Raw genomic sequence first — 17,818 nt, forward strand, 5'->3', positions numbered from 1 at the left:
TATAATATAGAATGAGATTAACTGCGCAAAACTTTAACATCTTCGCTTTCACAAAGTGACGCAACATATGTGTTGAAGATTTCTTATCACGTATATAAGTACAATATTTTATCTATTTTCTATAAAAATATATATTTGTAGCCTAAAGACCACTTATTTGGGAAACATCACATTTTGATTTTTACAATTTATTTTTACAAAAGTTTATAAATATTTTAAAGATGTATATTTTTACTATTACTCACTCCACCAGCAGGTAAAGTAGTTCCAGTTGGTCTAGTGGGTGTCCCATAATCAGGGAATTCTGGGGTAGGTCTGGTACCTGTTGGTGGATACCCTTCGCTAGGAGTAGTTCTCGATGGTGGAAATTTGGAGGGGGTCGGTTTGGAGTATGGTCGTGATGAATATGGCGTCGTCGTGGGGAATGACGGTCGTGGGGTGGTTGGTTTTGTAAATGGTATGCGAGGCGTATCGTAGGTGTAACCCTTGGTTGGTTCAGGTGGCAAATAGGTGTTGCGCCTTGTCCCTGGTGGTAGGTCACATATCACGTACACTACTGCCATGCAAAGTATTGCTATCTGCAATGAAAAACATTAATTAATTCAAATTAATCAACTAAATTGCGAATATATTTGGTTTTAATAAAACTGATCTATTACAGAAAAAATAAAGTCATTGTCATTAATACAAAGAAATAAAACAAATTCTTTACAAAAATATAAGAAAAAAAGTGTTTCTATTAATACCTCTTTCTTATAACCTTTAACAAAAACTTTGTCTTGAGAGAGTTAATTTTACTTAATTACTATGTATATATGTTACTTGTTAAATTACAATGTAGGATAGATTCTGACGAGAAATTTTTTGTTGCAGGTACAACGAAGGGGATCTTCTAGTGAAATATAGGAAAAATGGAACAAAATTAACTGTGTAATAGATGGAGGAAGAAGAAGCTAATTATGATTGCAAAGATTATTGTTGTTTCTTCAAAGATATCCTCCTACTTCGTCCACCTACTCCTATTTACACAACAGTACACTGAATCATGGTGCAGCCTTTAATGGCAGCGCATTTCCTCTTCTCGGCGAAACGCGTGTCAGCTGCGGGCACAAAACGCAGCACGTGATGCGAATCTAATGAACTGTTGGCGTGTTGCAAATTAGTCTATACTTGGATTTGGCAACAAGTCGACAGATGTATAATGCGACATTCGCGGGCGTTGTTTTCTTTAATTAGTGGCTTAAGAGATTACGCAAACTTAACATCTTAGGACACATGTCCTGTATAAGTGGTAGTAATTAGATTTTTACAAGTTCGTTGAATGCACTTGTATGATGTCGATTTAAACGTTTCTAACTAAGCTATTACAGATTTAACCTAACGAGTCACATTTGTTGCAAAAAATATACATAGTTCTAATTTGATAAAGGTAGGTTGAAATTGTAACACAGGTTAAATTACTTTTTTAAAGATTCAGACCATTTTTGTAACATCCTGTATGTCATAGTTTCATATTGTATTATCTGACATGGTGTTATAACAATGAACAACTAATGCTTATTTACTCATTAAAAAAATCATAAGACAGAAGATCACAATCACTATAAGTGAAGAATAATTAAAGAGACGATAATTGAGTATAACTTGTTGCAATTATGAGGAAGAAGAAATGATCTAATTATAGGAATTAAATACTGAGTTAATATTTAGTTATTTACTAAGAAAATCATAAAAGAAGAGATTAATGATATTATAAGTGAATACAGTGATCGAGAAGACTTTTGTTTGGAATGAAAAGAAAGAAGAAATGGGTCAATTATAGATTACTAATAGAATATCGGAAAAGTAAAATTAAATCATTAGCAACGAGTAGCAATTGAGAAGAGAATAATAGGAGAAGTGCACAAAGAGCGACGTAATTGCTCGAGGAATACTGTATTTCACAGTGCGTATGTGTCGCTTATTCGCAGGGATTTCGCAACGATTTAATTACACGCCTTCCGCCTCATTTCTACTTGATCTTCTGGCTGTGATGACCCCGGTACAATGAATGCGTGCGAGATTGTTTCCTTCGAACTCGTCTCGGTTCCTGATTGCTAAATTAATATGCACCAGATCTGTCTTATTATGGAAATAAAACAAATAGCTCCACAATCTCTTCTAAAAATAACAGTAGGAAATGGAGTAGCATTCCAAGAAGAGTCCATATCTTAAAATGCTTCATTAACTGAAATCAACTGTCTTATTATGTTGCAATAAACATAACCTGAGATGAAACGTCCCGTAATTCTTCAGGTGGAAAAGATTCTATCAGCGATGCAATTAACTGCTCATTTACTGTTCGATTACGTGCATCGACGTTTCACCTGGCACGTGCAACGCTGCCCCATGGAAATATCAATCAGTTGAAGAGCTCTGCTGTTGAATGTACCATGAGATCTTAGTTCAGTGCACTATAGAATCCATTTCTGATTAATGTTTAAGGAATACTTGCTATGAAAGGCAAAGAGAATAATGAATGTAACAAAAGAAACTTATTGAGAAAACCAATTTTTAACACCTTAGTGAATTTCAAAAGAAGAGAAGAAATATCTGGTGTCAAAGGTAAAGAAAGAGAATAATGAATATAAGGAAACAGATTTATTATGGAAACCAACTTTTAATACTTTAGTCCATTTATAAAAAGGACAAGAAATAGATAACAATTGATATGAAAAATGAAGAAGAAGGATCCAAACCCAACATAAATCAATTTTTAACACCTTTGCTCATTATTAAAGAGGATAAAGAGATGGGAGAGTATGGAAGGTGAAGAAAGGGAATTTTGTAGAAAATTATTGAAATGCAATTAAATGTTTCAATGAATTCTTCTCTTCTCTTCTTCTCTGAGATTGAATATCCTTGTAGAATGAAATATTGTATTTTTTACTGGTAATGGACTTAATGATGACGACCTTCACTCTAGAATGAGGAAGAAATTAATTGGAAAGTAGCAAGAAGTATTTCTTCCATTTGAAGACTGAATTATGAAATTTCTTCTGGAGTGGAGCCAATCAAAAAGCTGAAGAAACAAGGAAATGCCGGGAATATTGCAAAATAATTCACAATCTTGCGAAGAATGTTAAACAGCCTTCTCTCATCAGCATCGTCGCTCATTTAAATTTGCCAACTGAAGAAAGAGCTGGCTTGCACCATTGTCTCAAGCAAGTTATTGTTTAATGTTCACTGTCACAGCCAAAATGACGTAAGTCCTTTTTAAATCAAGGATTGCAAGTACTATGCAAATTGCATGAAACATACAGCTGGAAGTTGATTTAACAAAGTTGTGAAAAAGAAATCTACAGAAGAATACTGAAAGAAGCAATTTCAAAAATATAAAACTTCTAATAATTGTTTAATTAAACATTCAATCTTATACTTGTTAGAAAATCAGTATAGCAATACTCTTCTTCATCTCAATAATAGTTACCACATCGCTTTTCTCTTACAAGGTAGAGGATATGAGGAAACAATCAAGTAGAGCATATAAAAATTTTCACAGATCATATGTTCCTTAAAGGAAGTTGTTGCCATAACTACCGACAATAAAGATTCTTTCAGTATCCATGAATCAATCAAGACTCTCATATCTAAGGTTTATGGATCTTGTTGCATAAAACAGCCACGATCTTAGATGCTTAGTGTGAAAGAGTTTCCTGAGTTTCGATAAGAGTAAATTTATCTCAAAGAAGAAAATAAGATGTAGATATGATATACTCAAAGAATAGAGCATTGTGACATGAAGTATCCGTGAAACTAACAATAGTTTGAATTCTATTAGTCACGCAATGTTGCACTTTCTATCACACTTCATTAGATCATGTAATTATAACGCAATTTAGGATCAAATTATCATAGAAAATTGAAACATATTATATTGAAACTTCCTTTCAGATTAATTCAATTGTCAAGCATGTTCATTCATAAATAATTTTGCTTGTAAACTGGTATTAAGTTTACGTAGTTTCTTTTATTACTTTCTTCCTCTTTAGAAAATAAAATTCTTTGTTAATTAAAAATTCTTTGTTTTATCTATGAATTATATACTGAATATTATATGTACATTATTTCCAATTTTCCAAATCTACATTTTTTCCTTAATATTCCACGAATAATATATTCTCATACTCTTTCAATATTTTAAAGATCCTTATTTTAGTTTTTTTATTTTGTCTGCTGAAACTTGGCTTAGGATTTTCTCTTTTATTTTATTTTATTTTTACAGATTCCAACCATGTATTATTGAAATACTCAACCACGAATTTCTTTGATTATATTCAAACATTATCAAAATCTCTTCACAGATATAGAATTCGATTCAGGCTCGATTCTTATTTTCTCTAACCATTCCTAGCACCTAAGAAGGGCTGTGTATCGATAAATCAATTACGTCGCGTGATTCATCTCTTCTGATTAATCGAAGATCACGCGGGATACTTGCGATAATTTGTTAAAGCTTCACCCTCTCTCTACAGCTCTATTGAGATTTATGTACGCTTCATCGGTTGAAATGCTGTAAATAATTATAATAATTAGACTATTGAATCGCTTCTTAATGACATTAAGAAATTTATGCAACTTCGGAAGAAAATAATGTCATTTGAGGAATAGGTAATTATTAAATATTTTAATCGTATAGTAGTACACATATAGTAAAAGTGTTAAAAATGCAAATCTCTTCATACAAATATTTATGATTTTAAATAACAACGTGTATCCAATATTTCCTTGTAATAGTTGTTATTTAATGTAACAGAAACCAAATGTTATTTAATGGATTTTAGAAAAAAGAAGATCAAACAGCAATAAAATTGTCTTCAATACCGTGCAGATTAGAGGTCGCCATATTAAGTCCTGCACTCTCTGAACAAGTAGCATTCAACATCTCTTCATTATGATTTTGATTAAAAAGATTTAAAGGTATCAAGCTTTCATAATTTTATATTAAAAGATTAATAAATTATACAAGTATATAAGGTTTATTAATATAGGTTGAAATTCTTTCTTAACAAGTACTCACCTGAAGGTAAAACATGTTGTGAAGAGAACTAAAGGCTCGAAAGTACCGAGCTTAAATTACGTACACCGCTTTTTTTTTCAAAAGAACACTGTGGAAAGACATAGCATATCAATCCTTTATGAAAGCACCATGAATTTTGGAAAATTTTAATTATTCCTTTACACTATCCCTCTCGTGAGAACACTGAGATTATTTACTCTATGCAATCGACTCGAAGAGACTTGAAGAAGATGCGATTAATGTTACTGGCAGCACAATTTATTCAACATTTTTATTTCACAATTTAATACTGAAGAAGCAAAGTTTAATCCCTGAATTTCAAATGGAATTATTGCAACCTACTCACAATTTCAAACAGAACAAATATGGTTATTTTGACCCCTTACATTTTCTTTTTCATTAGGACCTTTTTATTTTTATTTTCCTACTTACAATTTATAATTTATTTAAATAATGATATTTCTTATCAATTTTGATATCATCAGTCTTAAAAATCTTGATGTTCTTGATAAATCTGGTTTCGTTAAATTATCATATTTTTGTAGGGTCATTTGTTTTATGATCTTTAATAAATATTTTATATTTTCTACATGCATGTTCAGATTGATTCCGAACTTTATGAATATAATTAAAGCAACTGCATCTAATCACTGTACTAATGAAATTTCAAACAATTTTCTGTAATACACATTATATGTTAATAAAAGCGTTCTATGATAAATATTCAATGTATTTAAACTTTAAGAAACTATTTTACAATAAAAATTGAATAAGGTATCGCAAGTGCCAGAAATTTAGACAGAATTTTTACAACAAAATCTGTCATGTACCAAAATGTATTTCATTATTATTATACGTTTCTCGATAAGGGCAAAGCTGACGTTAAAATACTGCTTGTTAAATTCTTAAAAACTCATTAGCCGATTGCAGGATGTCAAGAGCAAACACAGGAGAGGGATATTGAAAATACCAAACCATTGTGTCGACTTGAAGGTCTTAAGTATAAAAGGGTAGAGAGATTATAGCTTTCAACAGACTTTGTTTAGAATGGAAGCATAAATTATCGTGTTTCTATGAAAACGTGTGCTTTCTAGCGTTAAAGGGTTGAATAGACCTCGACGACATTTCACGGTTAACCACACCCTGAGACTCCGCTACAATTCTTCATATTCATCGCATGCATGTACACCACTCCCTACTTGAGAACTTTAGTTTGAAACCTTCGTTGCGTGTTTCCTGCAGTATAGATCGAAGAAATATCTGTCTGTCTGCATATTCCTCAGTTTACTTCACTTGAAACAAAAATTATGTTCTGAGAGTTGCCATTAATTTAGGAGTTGGAGAATCGAAAAAATTGAAATCATCAATTTAGGAATTAGAGACAATTTTTCTAATTCAAAAGTGAAGAAATTAAAATTCTATAATTTATAGATAAGAGAATTAAATTAATCCAAATTCTCTAGTTTAAAGATTAGAAAATTGAAAGAATGAACATTCTTTAACTTAGGGATAAAAGAATTTAAATGATTAAAATTTCATAATTTAGAAGTGAGAGAATTAAAAGATATAAAATTCTTTAATTTAGAAATCAAGAGGATTCAGAGGATGAAAAATCCCAATTAAAAAATCTGGCTGATCAGTATAAAAAGATATTTCGTAGCAATTAAATTTGAAACTTAAGTATTTTTTTTTTAATTAGAAAATTAGATCTCTATCAATTAGCGAGTTTATTTCTTCTGGTATATTTCTATAAATTCATCTACGTATTTTAAAATATATCTAAGAATAAATAGAACTAGATAAACATTGCATGAATTAAAAAATCATAATTGCGTTGGTCATATGTGACCCGAACACAATGCTAAGCTGTTTCAGAAAAATTCAGATATATCCTAAGACAAGGGGGATATATATAATATCCTCATAAAGAAATATTAAAAAATAATTCAGTAAAACTCTAAGTTCACACTATAATTACACTACTATATCCATAAAATCCTTTTTTCAGCCACCAAACAGCAAAACTACCTTCTGCAGTTTTAACAGTTCAAAAAGATCACAGAAGGTGTTCGTAACAGAATTTTCTCCACACAATATCACTTGAAAAAATCAGATCTCTGGTCCCATGCATAAATATGAGGATTAATAAAGCACCGTGGTCATCATGGAGATGGTTGGATCGATGAAATATCACCGAGGTCTGGCGAGGTTTTGTTGCAACTATTGTACTGGAGCCGCCCTTACGAATTCACAAAATTACTATTCCAATGGGGCACGTGTCTCGTTATACTATCGATATCGATGCACTCCGGCACGGCTGTGAATAAAGTCAGTACGTAACTGGCCGGCATGCTGGCAGGTTGGGTTTATATAGCGTGGGTCTAATAAGATGATACTTGAACGCGTGTTGGGACCGGGGCCCCAGAAGATCAGAAAGAGGGGACCGTTGATGAGCGTTGCCTTGTTTCGCCTTACCTTGCCTCACCTTGCCTTAGAACCTTGCCATCGTCGACCCGGGGAACGCGAATCCTGCACCACCTTCTTCCTTCATCAGACAACACGTCACTTCCCCCTTCGTCTCTTCATTCATCAATTTATCTTTTGGCTCTCAGATTGTTTCTTGTGTATAATAACATTCAAACAAGATTTTTCATTTTTAATAGATTAGCAGTAGCGGTTAGTTTCTTTGTTGTTTGTTATTATAGAATATAGTATTTGCTACTATAGGTTTTAGGTTTGCTGCTATCACATAGTTGAAAGACATTTTCTGATAGATTGAAAATTAGGATTGTTTCAGAGTTTTGGATTGATAGCTTCTTTATAGTTTGATATTATGATGTGTAGTGTTAGTTATTTTATTATTGTAGGATCCAGATTTGCTATTATTACAGTATATGTTTTGATAGATTGCAAAATAAGATTGGTTCAGATTTTTGGATGTTAATTCCATTATAGGGTTTGGTATCACAGGTTGTAATTTTGTTGAAGCATAGATTGATTAAAATTTTTGCTTTTAGGTTTGCTATTTTAATATTTTCCATCATTCTTCAAACTCGGTTTGATATCTTAAGAGCTGAGTAGAAAATGGCACAAACGCATCTTTTTGCACTCTTACATTTTTCTGAATATATATTGATTGATATACATATTATTCATCTAAATTTGAAACATTGAATATTTTGATCAATTCAGTCTTTCTTAGAAGAATTTTCTTATGACGTTCTATGATGTTTAAAGTACAATGATCTACTGGAAACAACAAACTTCCATTATTCATAACAACTTCCACTACAAGAGAAGTTCAAAATACTTCAATGTGATGATCCAACCTCTCCTGTTCCAGACACCTATGAAATATCAAATTCTTTCCGATTCGAAGCACGATGTAATCGATGGAATGACTTCTTCATGCTGCACCTTCGAGGCTAGAAGTCAACGCGCGCCTCGAAAGATCATTTGGATCGCATTGATCCGGATTAGCCTTCCCACGATGCGGCTAAGTGCAGTCACAGATTTGTCGTACACTCTCATCAGCTTCTAACACTTCCTTCTCTTCTTTTATTTTTTAATCAAATCCTCAAATCTATGGTGCAGAGATTTTGATTCTTCTCATTGATTATTTAACGTAGTATCTTTGACGTTATGCACCCTTTCGACTGGTTCTTTGTATTACTGGCTTCTGTAAATGATGAAAGTCTATACGACTATACTTATGATGGTAATAAATTAATTAATAATGAGAAATATGGTACAGTTGATTGGTAGTGAAGATATTTTTGAGTTGATGTTGAAGAACCTCCAAGTCTAATGTTCGAATATTTATTACCGAAGAATATAGAGTATATTATAATTTGGGAAAGTAAATTAATTGAGATGAGATATTGATTGCTATTGAAGATAATTGTTCAATTGTTATTAAAGATATACAAGGCTGATTGTGAGATTTGAAGATATAATATTAAAGAATATAGACTATGGTCTATTAGTAATACTAGAAAGTATAGAAAGTATTGGGTTGGCAACTAAGTTATACAATACCAATATATTAATGATATAAAGGGATATAAAAAGTAAGAGATGAAGTATATCAATGCATTTGCAATAAAAGTTGTATAATGATAAAAAAAATGAAAAATTTTCTTCTATATCTTCCCTAACCTGACTTGGTGTACAAATATAGCCTGATACAGCACTTAGAGCCATCCTGGCACAATATGAAGAGCACAAAGCAAAAATAATGCAGATGATAATATTTAATATTCTTTTTAATTTTCGAAAATTGTGAATGAAACTAAGCTGTAATAATAAATACCATTTATTATTACATCAATACAAGGGTATTTTTTCTATGAATTTCTAAATCTTTATGAACACTAGACTGTGGTCATTTATTCTTAACATTCCAAATTAATTGTTCTCTCTTCAATTGCAGATGGAAAAGTATTCTATAAGGAGTAGGAAGAATCTATTGTCGCAAATCTCCTGGCACATCCAAGGTGCACGGATTCAAGAGGCAAACGGAGAAAGGCACGCGCGGGTACGCACGCTCGGAATTGCTCAGCGAGCAATCCACCTTCTGCCCAGCCTTACATGCATCCAACAACCGCGAGCAAGACCAGGTCAGGGCAGAGCACGAAGTTACTTCAACCCTTTCACGGCCGAGGAGATGCCTCGGTTCGCGTTTGCATCGTGACAGCGTTTCCAATCTGACCAAATCTTCTTTCTCATTTTGGTAATATTTACTTCGAATCCTAATTATCTTCTGAAGATACAGACTTTGGATCCTAATTCGTTTCCAATGATTCTGAAAACACAGAATATTGTTTAATATTGGATAGTTTCCTAATTATTGTCATAATGGGGTCCATATTGTTTCACTTATGTCTTCAGATTTTAATTTTGATGATACTTGTTCAGAATCCTAATTATCTTCTAATGATATTGGTTTTAATTTCTGACTCTTGGTAATTTAATGATTCTAAAACAGAAGAAATTGTTTAATATTGGATAGCTTCTTAATTATTATTATAACAAGATCTATGTTCTCTTCATCAAAGGAAGACAATATCCATACTCGGCAGAAATCCATAATTTTTATGAAAAATTATGAATTGATCATTCTGACTATTCTGATAATTCATTTAACCTTTTTTATGTGGCGCGAAAGCAAAGATAATGAGGCACATATTGAACTCTATAAATTATATAAATAACTGCATAGGAGGAATATTTCAACGCCCACTACAGAGGCAGAGACACGGATTTTGCGTCATTCTAATGGACACATTCGTGTCGAAGACATTATGGTATGGTTCATTGATGAATTTCTTTCTGAATCACGACAGTAGGCGTAACCACTACTCGTAATCATCTGATAATTCGTGCAACGGCATTCTAACACCAGTTTCACAAGAGATAGATGCAACCTACTCGAGATGGATGTGCTCCTCCTGAGTAAAGACCCAGCCAGTGCTTGTATTTCGCAACTTTTTTCGCACCACTTCCCACGATCAACGGCGCGTAACTTCTTTCATATACTCTATACCCGATAATAAACGAAGATGGTCTAGATCGATGATCTATGATACATCACTGATGTCTACATCATTAGCATCGCAATCTTCTAAATATTATTTTACAGAGAATTCTAGAAATATTTTATGACGACGGTGGCACAGATTATAGATCAATGATCTATATGATCTATGATACATTACTGGTGTCTGTGTGCCATTATTGACGTTCAAATTTTTTAAATATAATATACAAAATTATACAAAATTGTAGAAATGTTTAATGGTGAACCAAGATGACCTAGATTCTAGATAGATGACTTTTAGGATCTATGATGAATTATTGATGTCTGTATCATTAATATTGGGATTCTATTAATGTCATTTTCTAGAATTGCAGAAATGTCTAATAATGCATGAAGATGTTTCACACTCTAATAGATGGATTATATTTAGAACTTATGATATATTATTTATATATTAATTTAATATTACGATGGCCACTGACGTGACATTAGTCCCAAGTGACTGTTATTTATTAGTACAGAATACACATTTATTACTGATTATGGAGAAGTGGTACTGGTATAAAAGTGACATTTTTGTTTCGAACAAGATATAACAGAAATTAAAAGACCATTCTGCTTTTAATTGATAACATTGAAAAGCTTAGCTATCAAGCTGTAACCATATATAGTGCCACTAAACCTCTCTCCATATTTACAATAATGAGCTGAAATTATACGCCAGTGTACATGTATGGATGGTGTTGCAAAATAAAAAATATTATCGCCATGAGTAGACCATTCGTCTTTGAAATATTTGCAATGTCCCTTTCATACCACCTCACCCTATTACTCCCATCCTTTTACCTTTCAAATATTCGAAAGTATCAGATTTCAAAAATTCCTAGAACTATATAATTTAGAATTCTTACAAACATAATAAAAATCATGTTTTAATGTCAATGATCTTTTACAAATTATATGCATAAAGACTAAAGATTTTCCTACGTCCTTTATCTTCATGTCCATGGAGAGTCGAAGAATAATTTTCATATCAAATTTTTACGTTTTACTTTCTTCAGGGAGAAAGCGATCGAACGAAATTCCAAAGTGTAATGTCAAGCGTAAACTTATGAAACGCGAAGCTGAAATGGTCTCAGCGGACAATCGTCAAATTTATTTTTATTGCATCGGGGCCTGTAACATCCGCGGTAAAAGAAAAACATGGTGGCGCCAGTGTACCACCTGTTGCGTAATCACGTGATCCACCGGCCGCCTTAAAAGTGGAAAACTTTTTAAGATTCCACGATCGTAAAGCGAACTAATTGCTCGGCGCTGATGATGGTCGCCGACTCATGAGAAAGTTTTCTCTTCCAGCTTAATTTTTCCACGGACATCAAGGCTACCACGCTCGCTTACTAATCGCCCCACCCTTCGTTTGATGGGAAAGAGCAAATTATTTTCTAGTAGTCTCCTGTCGATCGTCTCACTTTAACTCTTTGCGACTTGGAGGTTAGGATACGTTTTAACAAAATGTTAGTCTCTACATTTTTAATAATATTTTAAAGATATTCCAGGAATTTAAAACCTAGGTATGACTGATAATCGAAAGATTATAGTTATATATACTTAAAATGTATTATTTTATTATGTTTTTCTATTCGAGACATTCAAGTAAATTCTCATGGATAGGAAAAGGAGTAGAACCTGAAATTAAAAAAGAAATTATCAAGGAAGCAAAATTCAGTCAGAACATTGTTGAGCTGCTTTTGAAGCAACGCATCTTGGCAATAGTATATCTTCATATGGTAGCATTGGTAGCATCATTCCTGACGAGTATTTTGATGAGAAACTAGCACCTGTTCAACAGTAATTGGCGGATTCCTCGCGTAACACCGATGTTTCATCAAATTTACCGCACGTCAGGGCAATTCGATGCGGTAGTTGCAACCATAACTACTTATATCGCTGATTACTTTGATCTTCTACTGTTTAACCAATAGACACTCCCACGGTGGAAATTTATTTCCAACCTAATTACGAGTTAAGAGACTCCAAGTTTCTGCGAAGAACATATACAGTAGAATTTCATTTATTGGAAAGAAATCTTAATTAGTGTTCAATTAAATAAATTCCTGTCTAGTGAATCCACTTATCTGAAAGCAAACTCTTATTATATAAAATTTAGTTATTGAATAATTAAATTTACTTGAAATTCAAGTCAACAATTGAATTGGAATACTCAACGATTTAGGCACCTCCTCTGTTTCATCTAACAGATCACGAATCCTGTCTACATCTATTTTAGGTAGCCACAGGGATCATAAAGTACCTTCAGGTTACTTAAGTTATTATATATTATATTTATTTAAGTTAACTATTGCTGTATTCCTTTCATGAAACTCGTAGAGAACTTACATACTCTTTACCCCTCAATAGATTTATATTTATACAAAATCTGAACTGAAATTTGGTATTGAAGGAGAACAAAAATAATTGAACAAACAGATATGATACATAATACATAAGAAAAATAATTATAGCTACTTAAAATTAACATTCCAATTGGTTAGAAATGAACAACACGTAGATAGAGAGATAGTGGATGATGAACTGGATGCATGTACACGGGAGTCTCAAGAGAGAGAGAGGATTGTCTCACTCCTGTCACTTTAGCGATTAACGTTGCACGTTAGACGTTTTACAAGACACGGTCAGACTATTAACGAACGCTTTAATAACGTTTAATAACGCGGTGTGTAATGCTCACACGGAGATATTATTTTCAAATGTTGCAATTCCATGATACCATCCTTTCAATAAACTGCAGTCTCTATCATGAAACTGATAATTCAGGTAACCTTTATTTTTCATTTTCCTATTAATATGTAAATTAAAATTTCTCAAATTCCTTCCCAATTAATGCTGTTAGCATTCAGATAGAATGTTATTCTACCTGAATAATTTTATTTTTACTAGCTCTACTATAGTGATTAAATTGTTAGGTGACTTCTAATGAACTGTGTCTAAACTTGAAATTGGTATATTTAGATGTCTGATTGAATCTATAATTACTTTATGACTGAAATCTAATCCAAACATAATCCAAATCTAATCCAAAGCTGATTCAAATGTAAACTTAATACAAACTTGATAGAGATATAATTTAAGCTCAATCCAAACCTAATTCTAACCCAAATTTTTCTTTTTAAACCTTTCATTAATATTTAAATTACAATTTATTAAATTTTTCCTAACTAATGCTACATAGGATGTACTTTGTCTGGATAATTGAATCTTTATTGTTTTCATTACAATGATTGAATCTTTCGAGCTAGTGAAGTGTGTCTAAACTTGGAATTGGCATGTTCAGCATAACATTTAATATATGTATGTCGACCCTTGTCAGGGAGTTTAAGCGGCCATGAAAGATTGGAATTGTATGTAGGAGTCAGTATTGACGTGGATGATCTTTTTACGCCCTTCTCAGGATTACTCTTGACATGATTTCCAGATCTGATTCACTATCTTCATATTAGAATCATTTCTTCTTTTTATTACATTGTAATATATGAAGTTAAAGTTTACAAATAAAATATTTCTGAAATTAATTTCTTCCATCTTCAGACTAGCTTATTGCATGATATAAGAACAAGTTTAACTAAATTCTAGTAAGAACCAGTTTAAGAAAATTTCTACTGAGTATATTGCCTCTCTACTATAATCAGCTCCTATAGAAACTCATACTATTCAATATAATCAACTAACATTGTCCAAACCACCACTAAAACTGAAAACTGCAACAGTTAAAAAAAGTATTTGTATACACCCTTATTTTCTAGTGAAGCATTTTTTATCAGGTCTAGTATTTCATTTCCACAGCATCAAATTTTTGTAGTCCTGTGAAAACACTGCCAAATAACGCAAAATCTAATACCGTTACACCAAATTAGCTAGTATACTAATATGTAGTAGCTAATATATATAAATACTATAAGTAGATTGTTGATTTTTACGTAGTTACAGGAAATTTGCAGGTGCAAAAATACATGGAATACTTATGTTGTGCAAAATCGTATGAAATATCTAAAGTACAGTAGTCTATATAGTATTTAGTGAATCAAACAATTTTATACCTGAATTATTTTTAATTATAATCATAAAAATATAGCGATTAGCTGGCTACAATAAATACAACGCTATACAAATGCTTTTTGCAGTCACTGTATGACAAATTTGGTGGTCGAGGTTCTTAAGTGGTTCGTAACACGGGAATGGACGGGAAGAGACGGTGTGATGGAGCACCCAGATTCTTGGCAAGCAGTAGGTCATCTGCGACTAGAACGAAGAGTTTTCACTTTCATCGTGACCGAGGGAATGCCTACTTACTTAGATGCGCAACAGACAAAGGCGTCACGGCGCGAAGAAGCCGGCTAACTATGACACGCAACTTCGACAGAGGATCGGATATTCATAACCTTCCATTGAATTCGCGCACTCGTGCGAACTCTACGTTCCACTTGGCCTATTCCTCTCGCCACCTTGATGTGAAAATGCAACCAACATCCATGAGATTTGACCGTTACATCTGGTCGCTGGAACGCCTAATACTCATGGTCATAATTCATCAGACACATTTGGAAATCTGGTTTCCCCTTTGATGCGTTTATATGGTCAGAGCTGAATGATGGCGAACACAAGGATGTAGCTATTTATAGGAAATGTCTTCAGTGAAAAATTGCTTTATATATGGTATGGTGTATAGTGGTTGGAAATAAAGTGATGGTAGGTTTAATGGCGTTGTTTGATTAAATCAATGTTATGGAGAAATTGAGGACTTTCAAAGCTTTGGAGGTCAGAATTTTAGGGATTCAAACGTCGAAACTCAAAATTTTAGAGAGCTAGCTATAATATCAGGAAATTCAATTTCGAAACTCTGTATTTTGGGAAATGTTAGCTAATAGTCATATCGCGCTAGTGTCGCGTCACAGCTCGTTATGAGCTTAATTAGGGTAATGATGGGTAGATAGTAATTATCATAATGATACTAGCAAATTATTTTCTAACTCAGGATTTCTCGATTTTAGATCTTCTCAAGAAGATTTCGTCAATTTTACACTTTCAAGTTCTACATTTAACAGATATTTCAATTTCAGGAATGCTGATTGTATATTAAAAGGTATCCATTACCGATGTAATGGCAAGTACTATGAGATTTACTACATTCTGTAATGATGCTGTCTAATGATGATCTTAAACAAGCGTGTCCCCGTTTCAACATGGTACACCATGAAAATCACCAGTTTCCTTTTTCATACACGATAATCAAGTGGGTATTTTGACATTGACATTTAACCATTAATGATGTAACTGTTAACTTTTCAGACTAATGCATCACATAATTTATACAACTTCCATTGGATAAGTTAATCACTTTTTATAATAATTTGTAAAATATGTTATATATTGCATCCTATATTCTTATAATAATATGTTTTACACGATACAAACCTAACACTATAAATTTAATCTTTGAAATTTCTACAATACAAATCTCCATGCTGCAAAATTTTGTGGAATCCAAAGGTCCCCTAAATCTCAAAACTTTGTATCTATTCCGTTACTATCTATTCTGTTATTCAATTGATACCTCTATTCAAATACCCACAACATAAATAGCATTTAAACGTCAATTAGAACAAGAAAATGAACGCAATCTTTCTTCTGAATCTGCTCGACTGTTTCATCATTGGCTCCTGTACAGTTCCTCTCTTATTCTCCTGGCCAAATCCGTGAAATGAGCCCACAAGGGTTTTCCAAGCGTAGCAACAGCTCACGTGGAGCATCTCAACAACCTTAATAACCTTAGCACTCCTTTTTCTTTCTGACATCTCATATAATAGGACATCTTCATCACGCAACTTCTCGCGCGCCCGTTTGCACTTCTGTTTTCTAACTTACCTTCTTCTTCTTCTTCTTCTTCTTCTTCACGACTTGGATCATTCGAAAACGTTCCTGACATTTCGGTCGTCACAACCTTCCAGTCTCACCACCCAAGATTGTGGTTCGTAGCTTGCGTGACCTGTCTTATGTAAGTGGCTGATCCAAATCTTGAAACGAACCGGGACGCTGTTGGAGAGTAAATTAAAAGGCAAAGATTAGTTGCTCGAATTGAAATTATCATAGATGTAATAGTATCCTTTGCTTAAGTTAACATTAGGAAACTAGAGGCTTCGGGACTCGACATTTTCGAGAGCATCAGAGAACTCAATGCTTTAGAAACTGATATTTTAGGGAACTCAAAACTGTGAGGCTTGAAAATTTAAGGAACTCTGAATGTTGGGAAAATTGAACCGTGGAATTCGAAATGCGAAGAGTTTGAAGCATTGGAACTCGAGTTCTTAGAGAACTGAAACATTTAAAACTCAAAATCGTGCGAAACACGATACTCTGGAACTCGAAATTTCCGGGAAATTAAAATCACGAATTTCTGAAATTCAAATACTAAGAAACTCGAATTTTTCAATTCAAATTCAAACGTTTCGAATGAATTTTGGAATTCGCAAGGTTTGGGGACTCAAAAGTCTAAGATTTTGATTCCCGAGAAACTCAAAGCTTTGTAAATCGAATTTTAAGCCAAGTATCATCAATTAAAGCCACTTCCGTTTTCTTGTCACCACTATACTTTGCATTCGCATTCCGATCTTGTTCGTTAATAAAACGACGTCGCGTTGAACTTTTACTTCGCCTTAAACTTTAAGCACACCACGGTGCAACCGCGCATCGGCCTCTTTGTTTATTCTCATAAAAGAGGTGAACAGAGGAATGCTATTATAGTCCTCTGGGTTATCGTTAATCAGTCTTTTTTCAGGGTAATTAAATGACTTTAGTGCCTGTTTTCTTTTTAAGTTCACTCTCCTCTGCTATAACATTTCTTTTTCTTCCCTCTTTTCCTCAGAACACCACGGAGGAAGTAAATACACTTTTCTTCTAAAGAACGCATGACCTCTTTGCTGGCCATACTTTTGATCAAGCTTTTAGCATAATTTCCCACAGACTTTCTACGCCTTATGTAAAAATGAAAATATTTAATACAGGGTGTTGAAACAGATTTTAGAATTTAACCCATTTTTTAGGTTGCCACATTTTATTTGTTATTTCCTTTTAGTCAGTTTGTGCAATTTTCCAATATAATTTACATTCTTTTAAATTAACTTATCATGTGGCTAAATTCACTTGTC

The 17,818-nt window shown here is 33.0% G+C and overlaps 1 protein-coding gene and 1 long non-coding RNA gene across 5 annotated transcripts in view; one reads left to right on the forward strand and one right to left on the reverse strand.

Annotated features, from left to right (window-relative positions):
* The window catches only part of LOC100649197 (pro-resilin), a 31,721-nt gene that overhangs the window by 1,807 nt on the left and 12,096 nt on the right, over positions 1–17,818 (reverse strand). For 2 of the 4 annotated variants that reach the window (XM_048413333.1, XM_048413334.1), the window contains exons 3-4: positions 16,539–16,706; positions 246–578 (exon numbers count right to left, since the gene is read on the reverse strand). In XM_048413333.1, coding sequence (XP_048269290.1) covers positions 246–578; positions 16,539–16,580 — 375 coding nt within the window. In that variant the 5' untranslated portion in view covers positions 16,581–16,706. Of the gene's footprint in view, positions 1–245; positions 579–5,059; positions 5,148–7,303; positions 7,439–7,534; positions 8,306–8,388; positions 8,739–16,538; positions 16,707–17,818 lie in introns of those variants that run through there. The other 2 variants (XM_020868111.2, XM_012319785.3) reach the window with 2 other exon arrangements.
* On the forward strand, positions 395–9,604 carry LOC125386556. Its single transcript, XR_007226831.1, has 3 exons — positions 395–532; positions 874–3,244; positions 9,492–9,604. It is a non-coding gene; the product is annotated as an uncharacterized LOC125386556 (long non-coding RNA).

This window comes from Bombus terrestris, chromosome 16 (genome assembly GCF_910591885.1).
Source record: "Bombus terrestris chromosome 16, iyBomTerr1.2, whole genome shotgun sequence".
Lineage (NCBI taxonomy): Eukaryota > Metazoa > Arthropoda > Insecta > Hymenoptera > Apidae > Bombus > Bombus terrestris.